This window comes from Diceros bicornis, chromosome 19, assembly GCF_020826845.1.
Source record: "Diceros bicornis minor isolate mBicDic1 chromosome 19, mDicBic1.mat.cur, whole genome shotgun sequence".
Classification (NCBI taxonomy): Eukaryota; Metazoa; Chordata; class Mammalia; order Perissodactyla; family Rhinocerotidae; genus Diceros; species Diceros bicornis.
The window spans coordinates 30272268-30294890 of NC_080758.1; the positions used below are offsets into that span (position 1 = coordinate 30272268).

General features: G+C 45.2%; 2 protein-coding genes across 2 annotated transcripts in view; both read right to left on the reverse strand.

The window, feature by feature from the left end:
- The window catches only part of LOC131418594 (signal-regulatory protein beta-1-like), a 172624-nt gene that overhangs the window by 98180 nt on the left and 51821 nt on the right, over window positions 1-22623 (reverse strand). The window lies entirely within an intron of this gene.
- LOC131418764 (signal-regulatory protein beta-1-like) lies at window positions 13365-21926 on the reverse strand. The gene is made up of 3 exons (XM_058563397.1): window positions 21820-21926; window positions 15171-15524; window positions 13365-13480 (listed from the first exon to the last, which is right to left on the reverse strand). The coding sequence occupies exons 1-3, from the start codon at window positions 21890-21892 to the stop codon at window positions 13365-13367; spliced, it is 543 nt and encodes a 180-aa protein (XP_058419380.1). The 5' UTR covers window positions 21893-21926.

Genomic DNA, 22623 nt, shown 5'->3' on the forward strand with positions numbered 1-22623 from the left:
TGATGGATGACCACAGAATGTTGAGTGCCTCTCTGTAGCAGAACTGAGGAAACCAAGAAAATCTCAATTACTTCTTTATCTGGGACAGAAGGAACAGTTTGGGCAGAGGACACGTTATTCTTTCTACCAGTCACAGAGTAGCTTGCCTACGTGCAGTTCTAAGCGTTTTTCCAAAGCACATTGTGAGAATAAGACGGGGAGGGGAGCATGTGGCCTTTGAGGCTGAAGTTTGAACTGCTCAATTCTCCTGCGAGATGCTCAGTCAGGCGGAGGGCTGCCAGCAAGCTACTCTCTTTATCAGCGATCCTCCTGATGTTCTGAAAAGCAAGCTCAGAAACTTTGGTTGCTTTGTTTCCCATGTTAACCTTGTGGGTACAGGCACAGTTTCATCCTAATCCAGGGAAACTTGAACACCTTCATCCTCAGCTTAAACAGTTCAGGGTGGCAACGGCTTGTCGTTGGCTGAGCTGTGATGTTTCTGATGGCTGGGCTGTTCCTGGGTGGGAGAGAAATTCTCCTTCAGTAGTAAAGTAGTTTTACTTCCTGTGGAAAGTACAAAGGTAATTCTCTGACTTTGCAGTATTTGATGATGTCCGATAGGGCATGAGAGCTCCCTCTACAGGCCTTCCCTACTCCAATTTAGTTAAGTTTCTTTTATTAATTTCTACACTTTTCTTCCTCCCTCCCTCCTTCTCTACAATCCTTCCTTCCTTCTTTCCTCTGTCCTTCCTTCCTCCTTCCTTCTTTCCTTGCTTCCTTCCCTACTTCCTCTCGCTCTCTCTCCTACAACTTCCAGGACTATGTTGAATAAGGGTTGAGAATGGATGTCCTTGCCTTGTTCCTTATCTTAGGGAGAAAATGTTCAGTCTTTCACCCTTAAGGATAATGATAGCTGTAGGTTTTTCTGTAGATGTTCTTTATCAAATTTAGGAAATTACCCACTATTTCTAGTTTGCTGAGAGTTTTTGTCATGAACGGATGTCGGATTTTGTCAAATGCTTTTTCTGCGTCAATTGATATATCATGCAATTGTTCTCCTTTAACCTGTGGATGTGATAGATTATAGTGATTGATTTTCAGAAACAGCTTTGCATACCTGGAATAAATCTGACTTAGTCGTGACATATAGCTTTACACATGGTTAAATTCTATTTGCTGATATTTTGTTGAAGATTTTTGTATCTAAGCTCATGAGAGATATTGGTCTGTGGTTGTGTTTTGTTTTTGGTACAGTCTTTATCTGGTTTTGCTATCAAGGTAATAATGGCTTCATAAAATGAGCAGGGAGCCGTTCCCTCCTCTTCTATTTTCTGGAAGAGATTGTATAAAATTGGTGTTAATTCTTCTTTAAATGTTTGCTAAAATTCTCCAGTGGGCCTGCATGTCTCAAACATTTTATTCCGTCCTCGAATATCGACACCTTCCTCCACCTTCCTCCTGCTCAGATAATGGTCCTCCTTCCTCTTTCCTCTGGTCTGAAACCCTCAAGCCATCTGCTGTGGCAATTGGGACTCAAAGCCTCTGCTAAAGGACCAATGGCCTTGGGGAGTGGGCTCCCCATGGCTGCTCAGCTCTTCACCGTGTAGAGGCAGAACCGTGCAGTTCTGTGGGGAGCCTGCGGGGCTCAGCTTCCACCACTGACCCAGAGAGACCTCTAGTGACCACTTCTGGCCAGTGTTCCATGAGCACTCAAACCTCTGCCAATTTTAACAGTGATTATTTCTGGAAGGAGGCATTGTGGATTCTTCTCTTGGTTTACAATTTCATGTTCTTCAACATGTTTTTCTCCACTGAGCAGGTAGCATTTGTGTGGTGGTAATAAGTTTAAAAGACAGATCCTCAGTTCCCAGGGGCTGGGGGATGAGAGCTGTGATGTGTGCAGGGCACAGCCCTGTGACCATGGGGGTGAGTCCATTACCTGCACAAAGAGTGTGGAAATGACACGGCCACTGGGAGATTTTGTGAGCTGGATGCGATCCCAGTCTAGTTCTCTAAATTCTGGTGTTCTGGGATGAGACAGAGAAAACACCCCCAAAAGAAATTCTGGAGGAATCAGTGGGGAGAACACCATAAACAGGCAGAGGTAGTCCACACCATGCATACCTGAGGTCCCACTCACCTGTGAGTCCCAGCAGCAGGGATGGCAGAGGTGGGCAGGGCGAGGAGGCAGGGACAGGCTTCGTGGTGGCCCTTGGAGCCTGCTCTGTCTCGATGTGGTTCTGGAGAGGCCCAGGACTCTGTGCTCTGAGGAGAGAGGACAGTTCTTCCTGCCATGAGGTCAGAGGAAGAGGACTGTGATGAGAGGGAAGACTGTGGGACTGTGATACTTTTTTGTGATTATAAATTGGAGAGACAATGTGGCTACAGGCTCAGAAGTTGCTGCTGGAAATGTCCAGGGTCCAGAGTGGAGGGACACAACTTCTGCAGGTTAGTGCTTCTTCTTGAGCCTCCTTCCATCTGAGCTTCTCCCCAACCCCATAGTCCTTGCCTATCTATGAGCCCCAGTGACGTGTCTCGGCCAGGGGCTTCTGGAACCACGTGATGGGCAGATGTGGTCCAGATACTACGTGAACCCAACATCTGGGCCTCACTGAGCTGCACAGCTGCACGAAGGAGGCTGTATCTCTATGGCCTCACTCTCTTGGAAATAGAGTTGAACCTTACAAGAGACCATTACCCCCACTCCAGAGGTGTCAGAGGTAAAAATGAGTCCTGATGCAACGTCTGCTGTGAGCTCTTAGGTTTGCTATGGATGCCTGCATACAATACAGGAAGCTGCCTCCTTGTCCTTCCTGCAGAGAAATTGTGTTTGACTGGGAAAGAGGTTAGAGTTTTGGAGATCGTGATGTTTTCTGCTTTAGAGGATAGAGGGGCCCTCCAGGGAAAGTGGGCCTCGGAGAAGTCTCTCCAAAAGGGAAAGCAACACACCTGGAAATACACCTGGTTAGGTGAGGGCTGCCTCTCCTGTCTGTGCTGCATCAGGGCCCAGCTTTAGAAGAAGAGTGGAGGGGCAGAAGAAACACTGTCAGAAAGAGAGAGGAACCAGCATGTGGACCTCCTTCTTTTTCACCTCTGGAATGGACTCTACTCAAGCACAAATGTTGTCTAAAAGGATTCTCAGCCCACATTCGTCTGGTGACCCTTTAATCTCCAAGCCTCCATAACCAGAAACTGACTGCTATGGCCATTTCCCCATTGCTTCCTTGTGACCCCTGCCTCTTCCTCAGAACCAACTGGATGTCAAGATACAATCTAGGTTCAAATCTTAAATCCATTCCCTGGTAGCTTAGTAATCTTGAGCCCATCATGCAGACCTATATACACTTTGACCTTGAAATATTCATTTGTATGCCTCAAATATTCAAAACTGAGTTCATAATCTCCACTCAAACATTCTCTTCTCCCACCCCACCCTATTCAGTATGAGGCCCATCATCTGCCCATGGGGTGAAACCAAGAAGGGACCCATGTTCTACACCCTCAGTCATCCACCCATATCTGTCTCCTACCAGACCCTGTTGGGTTTACCTCCTGAATACCTTTTGAAGCTATTTCTCCATCTCCAGCATTATCTATTGTCTGAATGAAAACAATTACCTCTTAACTACGCTACCCCCATTTTCTTGTGCCCCATGTCATCTCTTCCTCCTACTTCATCCAGAGGGTCTTTGACAACACGGGTCTGATTACACCCTTTCTTGTACAAACGCTACTGTGGACTCTCATTGCGCTTAGCATGGTAAGACTATATGGTCTATGATATGTGGTAGTATAAACAATCTCTCGTTCCCTGACTGCTTGGCCCCTAGAAACAAAGGGATATCCACTTCTTCCCGTTCTCAACACAGCCTCTTTGTCCCAAGTTGGGTTCCCTGGGAAACAGACTCTGAGATGAAAACTAACAAGCAAATCATTTTTCAGAGACTACATTTAAGATCAATATCTGTGGAAGGCAGGAGAAGGAGCAGGACAGGACAGAATGAGAAGTTGAGCGGCAAGGAAGTCCTCAGCTGACCTCCCATGGAGCTCTGGTGCTAGGCTGGTCCTTCAGAGTGTCCTGAGCCGGAGTGAGAGGGCTGGGCCTTTATATCACCATGCTGATTCGTCATTGGATGTGGCATGTTATCAGGCATGACCCTGGGCCAGGAGGCTCTCCTCAGCTGAGTTAATTCCAAAGAGGGCTGAGAGCTGAGGGCCATCTTCTCCAGCCTGGTGCATCACAGCACCCACCAGCCTCTTCGGAACATCTTCCAGGTGGGAGTCCTTTTTCTCAGGACGTGTATTAACTCCCCCCAGTTAGATCATCAAAGCTACTTCATCTCACCCAGCTATCCAAAGTTCTCCAACCTCACTTGGTCTGACCTGGGCTTTACTAATTGGAGAAGTTTAGGATGAACATCATGGGGGACTGAGAAGCAGCTTCCTCTGCAATCTCTGAGTGCCCAGGTCTGGGGTGAGCTCTGGCAGAGGACAGAGGAAGGAAGAGAAGGAACCTCAGACGTGGGAAGTGAGATGAAACTTGGGTATATTAACACAGAAGTCTCCCCACCACACATTCCTTGTGCTGTTCCCCTAGAAGGTGCAAGAAGCAGGGATCCAGCTGAGGAGAAGATGTTGGCTTTTTAATAGATTTATTCTCTTTAGCAAATTTAGATTTACATAAAAAGTGAGATGACAATAGAGAGTTCCATGTACTGCTGCACACAGTTTCCCCTATTTGTAACATCTTATATTAGTGTGGTCCATTTATTTCAATTAATGAACCTATATTGGCACATTATTATTAACCAAAGTTCATAGTTTATCCATATTTTGTTTCAGCTGGGGTACTATATCAAAACACTCTAAACAGTAGAAATTTATTTCTCTCCATTCTGGAGGCTGGAAGTCCAAAATCAGGGTGCCAGCATGGTTGGGTGAGGGCCCTCCTCTGCTCACAGATTTCTCATGGTGTCCTCACAAGGTGGAAGGGGCTAGGAATCCCTGTGGGGTCTCTTTTATAAGAGCGCTAGGCCCATTGATGAGGATGGAGCCCTCATGATCTAATCACCTTCCAGCAGCCTCATCTTCTAACCAGATCACATTGGGCTTTAGGATTCTAACATGTGAATTTCAGGGGGACACAAACATTCAGACCATCACATAATACAATTTTATTTTCTTTCTCAAATTGTTCCATCTTTGGCCTTTGGGAGCTCTTTCATTTGGTTCCTGCACCACTCTCGTGTACTCCAATCAATGAGGTTTTTTTTTTTTGGTACTTCCTTATTTTCTAGGTGATGTTGAACTTTTTTTTTTTTTTTAGGTGAAGATGATTAGCCCTGTGCTAGCATCTCTTACCAATCCTCCTCTCTTTGCTGAGGAAGAATAGCCTTGAGCTAACATCCGTGCCCACCTTCCTCTACTTTACATGTGGGACGCTTGCCATAGCATGTCTTGACAAGCAGCGCGGAGGTCCGTGCCCAGGATCTGAATCTGTGAACCCCAGGCTGCCAAAGTGGAGTGACCGAACTTAACCACTATGCTACTGGGCCAGCCTCAAGATGATGTTGAATTTTTGATGGGACTTTTTAAACACGAAGAAGGGAGAGTAGTCTTTAACAAAAGGGCTTCAGAAGACAAAAATCAGATGGTCAAATGAAGAGAAACTTTATTTTGAAACCCAACATCTAGTAGAAACTAATGTCCTCAATGAAGTATTCATTCATTCTTCTTTTAAAAATGTGATGATCTACTATCCGGCAGTCACTGTTCTGACATCTGATGATACAGATAGATAGTCCCTTCTCTGTTAGAACTGACATCCTCTAGAGGAAGAGACACACACAGGCAGGGTTCACTTTGCATGGTGCTGATATGCATGAATTTCAGGTACCGCAGCTCAGTTAAATAACATCAGTCCCCATCACACAGTGAAAATTACAATTACCACAGTAAATTCACTCTGAGCATTTGCATAAGCACAAACTTTGCTGCTAGCTCTTCTTACTCCACAAATCACCAGGTAACTGACAGAAGCTCATCATGATCAGTAACCAATCACGTGATTTCTTTCACAGTCTGCAGTGATTGATCACTGTGACTCTGTTACTCAGTTTATGTATAGACAGCAAAGCGTGTAGTCGTGTTGACTCCTTGTCTCCCAGTGATGAACCCACATGACATTTTACAATAATGAATTATTGCAAAAGAGAATGGGCAACAGAGATGAAAGTGCAATGAAGAAATGAAAAGTGATAAAGCTGGAAGTGAAATGCAAACAGAAAGTAAGTGGAGTCATAGAAGGAACAGCTGCCTGTGGGAATGACGACACTGATGCTGTTAGAAAGATGCCAGATGTGCAGCCAGAGGAACTGAGTGACAGCAAACTTACCACATAAATGAAGAAAGTGGTGGTGAGGAAAAGGATGAAAATGTCCCTGAGGCAGTGACACAAGCAAACACTTCAAATTAAAGGAAGTTTTGTCAAGATTTCACAACATTGAGAGCACAAGGGATAAATGTTAGAATCTGATCGAAATTTAGAGAGGCGTATGATGATTCACCAAGGCATAGAAAAGCTGCTTGATCTGTATCGTACATTATGCAACAAGAAGGCAAACACTGTTCAAACTGCCCTTGATAAGTTTTTACAAAGATATCAAACACTTTAATTCTCAATGTTTCTAATCTTCAAATGACAGTATACTAAGTAAATATTAGTTTCTCTATTTTGTCTTTTTCCTATACATTTAAAACTGACATTTTCCAACAAAATGAAAAAAAAATTTAAAGGTCACAGCACAGTCATTATTAATCTCATTGATTATTGAGATCACTTTCCGTGGTTTCAGTTTGCACACTCACTATTACACTCCTGCACTACCATGCAAAGTGAGCACTTCCTATATTTAGTATGTCAGGTGATAATAAGTGCTAAGGAAACAAATTAATCAGGTCAAGAGGGATTGGAATGCCAGGTGAGAGAGGAATTTATATTTTACGTAGGGTGGTTTATGGAAGGTGCCTTTATAGAGTGACATTTGAGCAGAGACTTGAAAGAAGGGAAAGAGTGAACCATGCAGATATGCTGGGGAAGAAGCAGAGGAGTGATAGGATTTGACTCACATTTCTAAAGACCTGCTGTAGTTGAAACAGGAAAGCCAGTTAGAGGATCTAGCAATGGTCCAGGAAGAGATGATGGTGGCTGGGGCCAGGGAGTAGTGATGGCGTGAGAAGTGTGCAGATTATGAAGATAACTCAGTGGTGTGCAGGGGAAGGCTTGGATAGGCTCATGAGAGCAAAGCGCTACATTTTCAGGAATTTTGCAAGGTGGTGGTTAAACTGTTAGTAGCTTGAAATTGGCCTCGTTGGGAGAGTTTACATCCCAGAAATTGGCAGGCACTACAAATAAGGCTTTCTCTCTTCTTTTGGAGAATCAATTGTTCAACATTTGCCGTCTCACCATTGGACATGAGCATGTTGAAGGCAGAAATGAATATGGGACATAAGAGAAAGAGAAATCACAGATGACTCCTAGGCTTTTGAACTGACAGCATGTGTACCATGAGCAACAGGGTTGAAAAGGATGCTGGATGATAGAAGAACGAGTGCCTTCGTGACTGAGAGATTAGAAAAAACTTTCTGGGTTTGAGGAGCAGGACATTTAGGCAAGGGGGAAGGAGAATAATTTTTCTGCTTAAAATCAGAATGGGGTTCATTTGACCTGAAGAGGAAATAGAGCAACTCAAAAAGGCTGGGGAGTCAGGGCTAGACAGGAATCCAGAAGACAGAATAACTCTTGGTGCATGGGCATGGGTGTGTAGTTCATGGCCAAGTCCCAAGGCGATCGATGAGAGATGTCCTAATGTGTGTAGACTTGACTTGTTTCTCACTTTCTAGGGAGATGTCGTGAGCCAGTCCCCAGTGCTAGGTCCCATGGCCCCTGCTCAGGGCCATGTATGAAGACCCAGCTCTGGGGGCATCAGGGACTGGGAGAAGGAGCAGCAGGAATGTGTGAGCAGGCAGGTCTCCGGGGAGGGGAGGCTCTTGGAACAGAGTCATGGAAGCTTCTGGTAGGCTCCTTCTCTTAGGCTAGGCCCCTCACAGAGAGAGGGGAGCAGCAGAGATTGGGGGTGGCACACAGCAGGGAAGGAAGGAAGGAGCTGTGGGAAACATGTCCACATTTAATTATCTGCTCATCATTACAGAAACGTTCCCTGTGTGCCTCCTACGTCCCCGGGGCTGTTCTCCTGCTGAGAAACCTGCAGTGAGAGGACAGGTTGACCCTGCAATAGGACTCTGCCACCTCAGCCTTCCTCCCCAAGTCCTGATCCCCTCCCCATCCCTTCCACTCTGTCACTCAGAGGGTCAGAGCAGGTACAGCCCTCAGAGCAGCATCGGGGACTTCTCAGCATTACTCTAAAATGTGGGTTCCTTAAGCCCCTTGGAGCCTGAGAGTTCAAATGATCTAGAGATGGTCTCCAAGGAGACCACCTACTCTGCTGACCTTCAATAAGCCTCCCTCTGCCCACATCCTCTACAGGACCCCTAGGACTCTGTGGACACCCTTTGAAAACCCTTGATCCAGCCCTCCTGCTGCAGGAACCCACACAGCTCCTGGGATGGAGAACCTCTGAGAGGGATCCACAATACTCCTGAGCGTATTGAGGGAGGTGTGTCACCTTCTCTTAACTCCACGTGTGTCCTGACCCTGTGTGACCTGTGGGCTGGCCCTTTTACTGACCTTGCCCTTTATGGGACAGACCTTGGCCTGCCCTCCCAGCCCCGCGACTTACAGTCAGGCCCTGCACTTCCTGCGGACATAGATGGCAGAGACTCCGATGGCCAGCAGCAGCTTTGTGCTCAGGAGGAGGACTACCAGAGGGACAGCAGACAGCTCTCGGCCTGGAAATCAAGGGACAGGAGGAGCCATTAGAGAGGCCACAAAGGAGCCATTCCTAGGGCCTCCACTTACTCCCTCTGAGGCTACCTGGGTCCATCAACATTTGGAAGCTTTTGAACCTACATCCTGCCCTGTGCTCAACCTTGAGGTAGAAATTAGGGTTAAGATGTTCCTCATTCTCATTCACCTCACTGTCAGGATGCGAGGGTTGTCCCCCAGGAGGGAAGCGCGGAGAAGGTGTACTCAGTGACCTGTAAGTGTGGCTCCTGGTTTACTTACTTAATCCTCATACCTCTCTGGAGCAGGTATTATTATCCTCATTCTGATGAGGAAACTGAGGCGTAGAGAGTTTAGGGAGGGTCACAAGATTAGTGGAATTCAGTCCTAGGGAAATCCATCATTGTTGTTTGTAGAATGACCAGAGACCATGCCTTTGGGACCAAGAAAAGTCCAAACTCTCAGGGTCCTAAGAATGAATGTCCACACAGCATGCAAGTCGAGTAAGGACAGGTTTCACAGTGGGTGAGAGAGATGCAAGGCTGCCCTCATTCATAGCAGGGGTGAGGCTGGATGACCCCATGTTGTCAGGAGCTGAGGGAGCCCTCACGGTAGCTTGATCTCATGAGACCTGCTGTCTGGAGAACAGCCTGGTGAATCTAGGAAATGGGGTCTCACACTTGGAGGGGCTTCAAACAGAATCCGGCCCACCTTGACCCGAAGGCTTGTGTCAGCTGAAATCTTTCTGTTAGACTCAGAAAATTGTATCTGGGGAAGTACATTTGAGTTCTTTGCATTTTTACAATGGGCAGTTTTTGATTTTAAAATTAAAGAAATATATTAAAATAATTTTTTATAAATGAATTTATTCTAAGGAAGGAGAGGAGACCTCACCCTCTTTTGCTCCTGGGGTCCTGGAGGATGACGGTTCTCAGGAGCGGATCTCTGGCACTTACTCTCAAGTGAAGAAGCTCCATTGCCCAAGTTTGCATCTCCTTCTGGAGGGCAGCTCGCATCAGAGGACTGGCTGAACTGGAGTACAGAGGCTCAGTCCTCTCTCCTCCACTGAAAACAGCTCTGAAAGACCACCCTGCTCCCCAGCTCTGTGAGAGCATGAGACTTTGTTGTGCCTGGATCGTAGGTCACCAGCTCCCTGTCCCAGTCCTGCCCCTTCACCCTCACAGGCATGCTGACCCTGGCCGCACTCCACACTAAGCTCCACGTTCTCATGTCCATTTCAGTCTCTTCCCAGTATACTGACCTACGGGAGTTCATCTGGGAGTGGTCTGGAAAGCCACCTCTAGATGCAAGTTTGAACTGGATGACTGGGCTGGCTGACCAAGAGGACCCCAGCACTGGCAGGAGGTGGAGCAGGGGAGGCCCTGCTCCCCCTAGTGGTGCAAGTGTTCAAACTTCACCAGTGGTGAACCAAGGGGGAGAGAATACTTTGGCATCAGGCATTTGAAATTGAGTTGGAAAATAGTAATTATAAGGACTATGTAATGGCATGGCTGTTGCTGTGGCATCATTCCTTTGGAGAAAGACAATGAAAAGTAAGAGAGATTAATCACAAGGGAAAGATCAAGTGTGAGAGTAAGAGGATTTCCTGGCAGCATTGCAGAGTCTTATCTGCTAGAGCCAGAGGGCAGAAGAACTGAGGATGGGCCCAGGACACGATTACATTAGCAGAGCTACAGAGGAGGCTGAAATCTCAATTTCAGTGGGCCTGTCTGCCAGAATAGGGCCCTGATGGGGACATATGGGCCCTGAGATGTGGGACAGGGACACATGGGCCAAAGCACTCAGGAATCTTCAGTGACTTCTGGGCGCAGAAGACAAGGGCAGCAGCACACTCCTTATCTCCAAAAATGGCCTCTCCAACCACAAAAAACACAAAGAGGGAAAAGTCAATTCTATACAAAACTGGCGCCCAGTATTAGTTGAAGAGAAAATACTAAAAGTACAAAATATCTGAATCAAAGAGAAAAATCACCAAACCCTAGTGCACCGTCTGTCACAAGGCTGCCATCCCAGCCTCACCCAGTCACCAGGAAAAGTGACAAGGGCAGCTAGCAGGAGGAGTTATTTGGAAATCCCACCACAAATGGTAAATCCACATTAAATTTGAGAGTATTGAAAAAGTGTCTGTTCTGCAGTTTAGAGCACAGAAGGGTTTTCAAAGTATGCCTGATTGAAAAGGGCTGGCACAGAATCCTCAGAATCTCTGAATATATTACTTACATGGCAAAAGACACTACCCTTGGTGATTCAGGTAAGGATCTCAAGATGGGGACATTATCTTGGGTTATCTGAGTGGAGACAGGGTAATCACAAAGGTCCACATAATTGAAAGAGGGAGGCAGGAGAGTCCGAGTAGGAGATGTGATGGCAGAATCAGAGGTCAGAGTGAGGTGGGGCCTTTACCCAAAGAATGCAGCCGGCCTCTAGGAGCTGGAAAAAGCAAGGACACGGATTCTCCCCTAGATTCCCCAGAAGGAGCACAGTCCTGGCACCCACTGTAGACTTCTGACCTCTACAACAGTAATATAATAAATATAATAAATAAAGTAATATAATAAATTTAAATCCACAAAAAGTGTGGTAATTTATTACAGTGGCAACAGATACCTACTACAAGGAGGCTGGGACATTTTGAAAGGACCGATGTGACAAAAGGGACAGGCTCAATTTAAAGTGCATAACTTCTAGAGCAAAAAGGCAGAAAAGAAGGAAGAAGTGCTGTTTGGTGAAGGGAACGAGGAAACGGGGTGGGGGGGGAGATCTAAGATCCTTAAAGACAAAGAGAAACAAAAAACTCAGAGGCCTCAGAACCTTTGTCCCACTGTCAAAACCAACCAACCAACCCAAAATCCAGTAACACACCTGGATTACGCTGTACTGAGAGAAGAGAGGGCCATTAAGCTAGAAATATTGTAAAACACCCCAACAACATAAAAATGAACCCAAAGATGTGCATCCTCACACCAGACCCATTGGACCCAGGACTGCACTGGCCAGAGCACTCAGATGCCCGGGGCAGGCTGGGCATCCCACTGCAGCAGGGTCATAGAGGCATCTCGCACTTTGCTCCAGCCTGCCAACATGGACAACACAAAAACCAGTTCCAGCCTCAGTACACTAGCAAGCGTGCTCAGTCAGGCACACTGAGAGCACCAGAAGGAACAGCCCTGATCTGAGCCCCACGGGAGATGGGGACTAAGGAGCAAACCCAGGCTGGTCCAGACAGGATGGTGTGGACCCACCTCTCCCTACTCTCCCCCTTCAGTACAACTCTGACCCCTAGAAACAATGCGAGGTACAAGCACAGGAGGAATCTGAAAGGAGGACGAAGAAGCAGACCGGCCTTGTCCCTGAGGACTGAAGGGAAAACACAGCGGCCGGGGGTCTAGATCCCACTCTCCTGACTGCCCACCACAGGAGGAGATTGGGACTGGCATTAGAGAAAAGACAAGTGTAAAACCAATCATCTAAGTTCCTGACTCAGGAAACTAGAAAAGGAGGAGCAAAATAAACCCAAAGCAGAAGGAAGGATGGAAATAGTAAAGGAAAGAGGAGAAAAATCAATGAAATTGAAAACAGAGAAGCAGTAGAGAAAAATCTCTGAAAGAAAAAGCAGCTCTTTGGAAAGATCAATAACATTGAAAACCTTCTAGCAAGACTGCCAATAAGAAAAGGAGAAATGACACATTTCCAAAATCAGGAAAGAGGGGACATCACTACAGACCCTGAAGACATTAGAAGGATAATAAGGGGAGATTGTGAGCAATCCTACAGACAGATTTGACAACTTAGGGAAAATGGACCAAATTCCTCACAAATCACAATCTACAACAATTCACTCAACATGAAATGAATAATTTGAGTAGCCCTAAACTATTAAGGAAATTGAACTCATAATTTAAATATTCATGAAAAAGAATACTAGAGACCCTGAAGCTTGCACAGGAATATTCTACCAAGAATTTATGGATGTACTAAGACCATTTTGGTGCAAAAAACAGCTATAAAAGAAATTTGGGACAATGTGAATGTATATTTCATTTTAGATGACATTAGGGAATTATTGTTAATTTTATTAAGTGTGTAATGGTATTGGTTTTCTAGAAAACCAATGTCCTTAATCATAGACCACACAATAGTGGACGCCACTTGCACCTGGAGGTGCATGCTTGACCAAGTTATTAGTGGACACAATTATGCCACTTATGTATGTCTCTTGTTTTAAGGGAAATTGTCTTCCTTTTCCCATCTTTACTCTTCCAGCAGACAGGGTCATGGACACTTGGTGACCCAGATTGACTCAGCAGATGAGGACAACACATCAGGGCAGATGGAACAAACGTGGACCTTTGAAAGCTCTTCTGGAGTCAAGACTCCTGGAAACCTGACTCTATTCCTTTCTGACAGTACGTGAGAGAGAAATGAGACATAATTTATTCATAGAAAGGGGGCACTCTGTAGGTCACTTCAGGGTGATGTCTCTGGGGGAGAAGCCGTGGGACTCGCAGGTGAAGCTGACTGTCTGCTCAGGCGTGGCCCTCGCTGTGGAGCCCGATACCACGGGCGGAGAGGGTTTGGCTACAAGAGGAGCATTTATAAACAATAAACGTGATTGTGATTATATCACTGACCATAAGCGTGTGACACACTTAAGAACCTTCACATAGATTATTTTTAATCCTTCTAATAGTGTTGGGAGGGCAGGTCATCATCCTTATCTCACAGAGGAGGGCACACAGGTTCCCAGAGGTGAACTCTGAGGAAGGGGCAGGTTTGGGGGGATACTCAATTGCTACCACCTCTAGGCGGGAAATTTGGCAATATCCAACAAATTAAAATACACACATCTGCTGACCTAGCAATGCCACTCCCAGTGGGCATCTCCAACTTCAGTAGAGTGTTGCAGCGCTGGTTTAATATCCCAAGGTCGGGAACAACTTTGTATCCATCAATGGAAGACTATAAAATGAAAGATGCTGTCTCCATACAGTGCATGTTATGCAGCTGTTGAAATAATGGGCAGCTCTGGGTGCTGACATGGTATGTTTGATTGGGGATGATGTGGCTGAGGATGAGGAGAGCTTCCCAATCACCTCGGGCCTCAGGGCCTGAACGCGAGGGGCATTCTGAACCTTTGGGAAACCGATGAAAGGAGAAATGCTGGCTTCCTGTTCAGTGGTTTGGTTAGAAAATTTATTCATCACTTACTATGGGCCAGGCTCTTCTAGAGAAAGAGTGCAAAATGCCAGGGCAGGAAGGGGCCTGCCTGGAATCAGATCTGGGTTCTGGAATGATGCCCTCCCTCACTGGCCATGTGACCGTGGGCAAGTCCCCTGTTATCTCTTGGCCTCAAGCTCCCCATCTGTAAATATGGGGTTTGGGGCAGTTGGGCCTAAAGGTCCTTCCTGTGCAGACATTTCAGGATTCAGTATCCTGGGCCTCCAGCAGAAAACCCTAAATTAACATCCTTGCTGCGTCAACAGGAAACACCTAAGTAACACAAATGGCGAACCTCTTCCCTGGGTGAGGGACATTCTGAGATGGCCCAGCTCTGCCAGGAGCCTTCAGTGACTGTGTGAGTTGGTCTCTGAATCACACGCGAGTTTTCTGGACAGACACACAAACACCCAACCTGTGCGCGTCTCCTCCAGCCGGGCTGTCAGAGCAAACAGAGAGTCTGGGCCTCTTAGGGATTCCTCTCAGTGTGATGTTTCTGAGGATGAAGTGAAGAAACACACATTCTCTCCTCCCTGCCCTGCCTGGATTTCTCCTCACAGGAAGGGAAGAGGACGTGAGCCTCCTGGGAGAAGAGCGTTTGCCTGCTCTGTCCACTGCTGCTTCCACGGCACCCAGAGGAGAGCCTGGCACACAGTAGGTTCTCTGTTAGTGCTGAGTAAAGGAAGACTCAGCCACATTGAGGGGCACTCTCTGGGGCGAGGTCTGACCGTGTGACTGGGGGAGTCACTCAGACTTTCAGTTCCCTCCTCCCAGGAACAAAGGGCTGGACGGGATTGGAAAAGGCAAGGGCTGTGGAGCCAGGCAGACGGGGTTTCAGACATTTCCCCCCATTTACCAGCCGTGGGGCCTTGAGCAACTAGCACGACCTCTCCAGGCCTCAACTTCCCTGATCTGTGGAAGGGGGTGAAATCAGATCATTAACATACGCAGCCTCCAACACACCTGATTCTTGTGGCTCAAAGAATGGAGAGCGTTATTATTGACTTGCTGTCACGCACCAGGGGACAAAGGAGGCCCACGCTGTACTCACCACTCACGGTGAGCTGAGTGCCTGGTCCAGACTTAAACTCCACATCATCAGGGCTCCCTTTCTGGAACTTCACACAGTAGTAGATACCGGCGTCTGCTGGGGTGATGTTACTGATGCTGATGGAATAGTCCGTGCTGTTTCTCTTTGTGGTGTCTGCAACGTTTTCTACTCGGGGGAAGTGGCCTCCTTTGAAATTGTAGATTAACTCCCGGCCTGGCCCTGTCCCCCTAAACCACTGGACGTTCCCCACAGGGAGGATGGAGGTCAGGGTGCAGTGCAGAGTGGCCGTCCCTCCGGCTGCGATGGTCACTGACTCAAGCTGAATCACCTGCAGCTCCTCCACACCTGCTGCTCCTGGAGAAAAACAAACCGATCGTTTATTCATGCTTATGTGATCCTGTAGGTTTTCTCAAGCGTTTATCAATAACAGCTTTCACTGACTGAGTGCACACCACAGGTGGGCCTTGAACTCAGCACATTGCATGGATACTGCATGTAACCTTCACAACAAGTATGTAATGTGAGACCGTATCACAAACGAGGAAATAAGGCACAGAGAGGTTAAGTGATGTGGCAGAGAGCCGCTCTGAGTGCCTGAGCCCTCTCTAGGGCTATTGATTCACCAAATAATTCTGCATATCCACTCTCTGGCCTCACAGAGGGTTGCATTTCTGGACCTTTGCATTGAACGGGGCCAGGAGACTTCTTTAGATCATTGAGTTGAGGTAGAAGTGATGGATGTATTTTGTGGCATATGCATTTAACTCTCAGAACCTCTATAGATCAACTTCCCTCTTCCACATGCTCATGATGGGTCTGCTCCTTCAGCCTGGATACCTGAGTGACACTGACGGGCAGAGCTCCCAACACACAATGAACATGTAGTTTAAATAAAAAGTAAAACATTGTTTCAAGTTCCTGGGATTTTTTTCCATAGCGTAATCATGTTATATTAATGTCCTAATTCTGCTGTAACAAATTACCAATAATTTAGTGGCTTAAACAACAGAAATTTATATTATTACAGTTCTGGAGGTCAGAAGTCCACAACTGGTGTTACTGGGCTAAAATCAAGGTGTCAGCTGAGCTGCACTTCTTCTGGAAGCATTTGACAAAAGTCAATGTTTTTAATAATAAAAACAGGCTGTATACCAGGAATAGATGGAAACTTCCACAAAACGATAAAAAACCCACAGTGAACAACATACTAGACGGAGAAAGTCTGAAAGTTTGTCCTCTGAAGATCAGGAAGAAAACAAAGATGCCCACTTTCACCACTTCTATTCACGGCAATATTCAAAATTCCGAAAAATCAATTAGGCAAGAAAAATAAGTGAAAGGTATCCAAAATGGAAAGGAAGAAGTAAAGCTATCCCTGTTTGCACATGACATGATTTTATATGTAGCAACTCTAGTGATTACACATACACATACACACAAAACTGTTAGAGCTAATAAATGAATTCAGCAAATTTCCAAGATAAAAAATCAACAGGCAAAAATCAGTTGCATTTCTATACATTAGTGATGAATAATCCAAAAAGGAAATTAAGCAAACAATTCCATTTAGAACAGCATCAAAAATTATAAAATACCTAGGAAGAAATTTAACCACGGAAATGAAAGCCTTGTACACTCAAAAGTACAAAACATTGCTGAAAGAAATTAAAGAAGACATAAATAAATGGAAAAACATCCCTGTTCATGGATTGGTAGACTTCATATTATTAGGATGAGTACTGACTACTACCTAAAGCAATCTACTGATTTGATACAATTCCTGTCAAAATCCCAATGGCAGAAATATTTTGCATAAATCAAAAAATACATTCCAAAAGTCATATAAAATCTCAAGGGACCCCCAAATAACCAACCAACCTTGAAGAAGAAGAACACAGTTGGAGGACTCACACTTCCTTAAGAAAAAACTTACTACAAAGCTACAATAATCAAAGTACTGTGGAACTGACATTAGAACAGATATATAAACCAATGGAATAGAATAGAAAACCTAGAAATAAACCTTTAAATATATGGTCAAGTGATTTCCAACTAGGGTGCCAAGACCATTCAATGGGGAAAGGACAAACTTTTCTACAAATAATGCTGGGAAAACTGGATATCCACATACAAAAGAATGAAGTGGGACCTTTGGTTTATATCATATAAAGGAATGAACTCAAAATGGATCAAAGACCTAAATGTAAGAGCTAAAAATATAAAATTCTGAGAAAAAGACAGAAGTGAAACTCTTCCTGACATTGGATTTGGCAATGATTTTTTTGGCTATGACACCAAAAGTATACGCAACAAAAGAAAAAATACGTAAATTGGACTTCATCAAAATTAAAACCTTTTGTGCCTCAGAGGACACTATCAGGATAGTGAAAAGACAACTGACAGAATGAGAGAAAATATTTGCCAAGCACAATCTGATAAGGGATTAATATCCAGAATATACAAAGAACTCCCACCATTCAACAACAACATAACAGACAACGCAATTAAGAAATGGACAAAGGACTTGAATAGACATTTCCCCAAAAAAGGTATGCAAAAGATCAGTAAGTACATAAAAAGACGCTCAACATCACTAGTCATTAGAAAAATGCAAAGCAAAAACCACTATGAGATATTCCTTCACATCCCTTAGGATGGCTATTATGAAAAAAAATAAAAATTCAGAAAATAATTGTTGACAAAGATGTGGAGAAACTGAAACACTTGTACATTGCTGGTGGGAATATAAAATGCGGAAGCCACTGTGGAAACAGTGAAAGTTTCTTCAAAAGTTACACATAGTATCTACCATATGACGGCAACAATTACACTTTTAGTATATATCCCAAAATATTAACAGCTGGGACTCAAACAGATACATGTACATCAATGTTCATAGCAGCATTATTCAGAATAACAAAAAGGTAGTAGAAACGACCCAAATTTGCATCAAGAGATTAAGGGATAAACAAAAGGTGGTATATACATAAAATGCAATGTCATTCAGCACTAACAAGCGATGACATTAAGATACATCCCGTAACCTGGATTAAACTTGAAAATATTTTGCTAAGTGAAATAAGCCAGATAGAAAAGGACAAATCTATGATTCCACTTATATGAAGTACCTAGAACAGGGAAACGCATAGATACAAAAAATAGATCAGAGATTACTGGGGCTGGAGGGAAGGAGGAAAGGGGACTTACTGTTTAATGGGAACAGAGTTTCTGCTTAGGATGTTGAAAATTTCTGGAAATGTATAGTGGTGACTGTTTCACAACATTGTGAATGTACATGATGCCACTGAATTGTAACCTTAAAGATTGTTAAAATGGTAAGTTTTATGTTATGTACACTTTACAACAATCAAAAATAAGTACTAACACAAGGTGACCGCCCCACGTAGAGCCTTGGGATTGGATGAAATGGCTCAAGGAAAAAGATAAAATGTGTGGTCCCAAAGGCTGATAGAGTGGAGAAACCTGAACTTGAATGGGGAGATAGAACCATGGGAGCAAGCAAGGAAACAGCAGACTTCAAACTTGTGTTTTGAAAGAATTGTGGGTGGTTGACTGTGTTTGGACAATGAGTTATGAGTTGAAGGGACACGAGTCACCTTTGGGCCAATCACTGAACTGCAGGGGCGAGACTTTCCAGTTCCATTTCACTGCCTCAGTGACTAGCCAGTTTCTGGACACACAGAGAAACAGAAAAGCATTCCTTCTTATTTGAGGTGCCCTAAAAAACAGGCATGGGTTCTGGTGGCAGGGATATAAATCAGGGGAGAAGGATGTTGTGAGACCACAAATAAATCCTGTGCTCTATTCTATTTCTTAGCTACTCCTCAAGGAGAATATTTGTGTTCACCTTTGCAGAGGGTGAGCTGGCGAAACCCATCCACTTAGCACTGCTTGTAACTAAACCTGCCTCCTAAGGAAGCACATGCTACTACAGGGCCGGTCCTTTGGTGTGCCCAGAGCTTCAGGTGGTTTGGGTTTGGAAGTCTGGAGAAGAAGATGGGAACTGCTAAGACAAAAATGGGGAGAACTATAGATGAATATTGGAGGGACAAATGGAAGGAATAGAGGTGAGAGGAGAGTAGAGGAGCAGAGGGTCAAGATGCATCTGCCATCTGTGTATCTGTAATTCTCATATTTAATTCTCTGGCCGAGACCTTTCCCCTGAACTCTGGACTTGTATGTCCAACCACCCACTGGACATGTTCCTTGGATGGAAATAAACATCTACAGTTAACATGTCCCAAACTGAACTCCTGAATGTCCTCCACAGCCCTCTGTGTCTCAGCTGAGGTACCCTTACTCTTCCAGATGCTCAGGCCCCAAACCGTTAGAGACTTTCTCTCCCATCCCAATCCTATGCATTGGGAAATCCTGTTGGCTCCCCTCCAGCACGCATCCTAAATCTGGCCTCTTTCCCCTGCCTCTACCAGCTACTGTCCTGGTGGAAGCCGCTTCTTCTTGTTCGCAGGAAGGCAGTGACCTCTTACATGCTCTAGTTTCCTCTATCTATGTCCTGATATAGTCTGTTCTCAACCAAATGCGAGAATAATTTAAAACTCATGTCAGATCATGTCACTTCTCTCTTCAATACCTCGCAACGGCAGCCATGTCACTCAGAGCAAAAGCCCAAATCCTTGAGCACAGCAGGAGGATCCTACTCTCAGGGCCTTTGGACATGCTGTTCTGTATCAGGAAGGCTCCTCCCCCAGCTCACCACGTGGCTCACTTCTGCACCTTCTTTTTCTCTTTGTTTGAATTTCCCCTTCTCCGTGATTCCTCTACCCTCTTTAAAATACATCCTACACTACAGAGTCTGTTCTCAATTCTCTTATCCAGCTATACTTTAGTTTTCTCCTTAACAGTTATCACTTTCTAATACACTATATTATTTACTTATTCATTATGTCTATTGTTTACTGTCATTTCCCCACTAAGATATAAGCTCCATGAGGGCAACTAATTTTTCTCTTTTATTCACCAATCCACCCCAACTTCCTATAGCAGCTCCCGGTAAATAGTAGGTATCCAAAAAATGTTTGTATGATATCTGAATTGCCCAGTGTGGCACCTCCTTGAGACTCTGAAGTCTATTTTAAGTGGGTAATCTCTGTGGAAATTGTGTCATAACCTGAGTTTCTCGTGTAGATGTCTTGGTGAAAAACAAAAGCAAATTGCATTTACTCAGGAAGCAGAAAAGCCCAGGAGAAGAAAACCACAAACCCTCTTCCCCACACCCACCCTTCCCCACACTCAGTGGCAGAAACTGCAGAAATCTCATGGGATGGGAGGAGAGTAACGGTTAAACCCATGAGATCTAGAGTCAACTGCCTGAGTTTAAACCACAGCTCTACCGTTGGCCACTGAGTGACCCTGAAGCTCCCTGTGCTTCTATTTTCTTTCTGTAAGGTAGAAGGGACAAGAGTATCTGCCTTGGAAATAGTGATCACATGAGATAACAGGCATAGGCATTTCTAACAGTGTCCGGACATGGGGAGTGTTCAAGAAATTGAAGTTATTACTCATTAGATTCCTGCGGCAAGGAGACTTCAGCTCACGTTAGAGGGTATAGATGTAGATATGCATACAGATATGGATATAATTATAGATACAGATCAGATAGGCAGGAGTCTCTGTATGTTGTGTCCCCTTCTCTCCACCTGACCTCTATCCAGCATGCAAGAGGGACTCCAAGATAGTAACACACGGAGGAGAGAAGTTTACTTCTCTTAAGAGTTTAGGCAGGGTAACGGGTAAATTTAGGGAAGCAGAAATGAGGGATGTTGGCTGAGAGACAGAGAAAGTTAAACATCTGTTCAATGTGCATTTCATGTAGACTGAAAATGATTTGAATAAAACTGTAAGGCAAGTCTTTTAAAAACTCCTGTGTGTGAGTGTACACTTCCTCACACCCACTCATACATACACACAGACATAAATATACGCATTCACAAATAAATATAAAAATGTGGCCTAGCATGGTAGTGTACAGGATTTGGGGGGATTAAATAAAATTATAATACATACTAAAAGCTCAGGAAAACAAAGGGCACATGGGAATCACCCAACACATCATTAACAAAGGTTTGTGAGCGCACACAGCAGAATTGGAATTGTGGTGATCTCTCAGTGGCATGATGGTGGTGAGTATCCTTCTGTTCGCTTCTCTGTATTTTCTAATTTTTCTGCAATTAGCCTCCTCCGAGAAGCTGAGCAGCATAACATGGTTAAAGGAATGAACTCTGGAGTTGGTCAGCCTAGACTTGAATCCTGGCTCCTCCCCTGCCTTAGGGTAGAGGACATTGGGAAAGTTACTGTCTCTGCCTCAGTTTCTCCATCTGTAAATCAGAGATAATGGTCATAGCTATCACAGGGTCATTGTGAGGATTAGACAAGTTCACAAGCACAAAGTTGTCCTTGTTGCTTTTTGAAGCACCATCTATTTCGACGCCTCTGGTGACCAGCAGGTGATGGATCCACAGAGAAAGCACTCAGATCCCCGATTTCATGCTCTCAGATAGTGCCCAGTCTGGGCCTTCTGTGGTAGCTCTGGGTGGTGTACGTGTATTTACCTGGAGACCCTAAAAGTCCCCAGACAGAGGGAGAGGAGTCTACCCCAAGGAATGCTCACCTGTGAGTCCCAGCAGTAGAGTCAGCAGCAGGCAAGGAGGAGGGGGGAGGGGCCGGGAGGCAGGGATGGGCATCCTGGAGGCCTGAGGAGCCTGCTCTGTCCCCGTGTGTGTGCTGGGGAGAACCCTGACCTCTGTGCTCTGTGGAGAGGAGGGAAGGCCCGCCTCCCATGATATAAGAGGAAGTGCCTATGACAAGGTGACATGGCTGTGACAGTAACCTTCTTCCAGATTCTAGACAGTTCCTGCTTCTAGATTGTGAAATAGGAATCAGGAAGAAAAGGTGGCTACAGTTGAGGAGTTGCTCATCTTCTGTTTTCGGAGAGACTTGGACAGGCCTAGCAGAAGTAATGCTTCCTCCCTGCGTGGGGCCTCTGCTCTCTCCACCTGGCCCCTCACCCCATCTTGAGGTCTTCATGCTGATTCCCCATTTGGGAGCCCCAGGACAAGAAGGATCTGTGGCTGTGGGCTGGGTCCCAAATTCCAAAGCCCAGCAACCTAGGATGTGGCTGGCTTGTGACCTCATTCTGCACCAGCCTCAACCAAGAGCTACTCAGCTGGAGGAAGGAAGAGGGTTTTCCAGGGCCTGCTCAGCTTTGGGACGAAACTTGGTCTGTTCCTGAATGACTCCCTATTACAACCCTTTATTGAGGTAACTTGTAAAACTTAGCCCAAATGCACCAAGCAATGTGGACCTCAGAACTTGTATGTGAATGTATCTAACAGAAGGAATCATTTCCTGACTTCTTTGAGGAGAGGAAGTGGGTTCCATGACCCAGCAATTAATCTTTCAAGTGTTTGTCTCA

Bases quoted from the DNA above. Each gene is read 5' to 3' on its own strand.
- LOC131418764 (XM_058563397.1), bottom strand. From the start codon at position 21,892: ATGCCCATCCCTGCCTCCCGGCCCCTCCCCCCTCCTCCTTGCCTGCTG. The intron at 15,525-21,819 runs GTGAGCATTCCT...GTTTTTCTCCAG, and splicing joins TCTACTGCTGGGACTCACAG to GAGCAGCAGGTGTGGAGGAG. The intron at 13,481-15,170 runs GTGAGTACAGCG...CTCCTCTTGTAG, and splicing joins CACTCAGCTCACCGTGAGTG to CCAAACCCTCTCCGCCCGTG.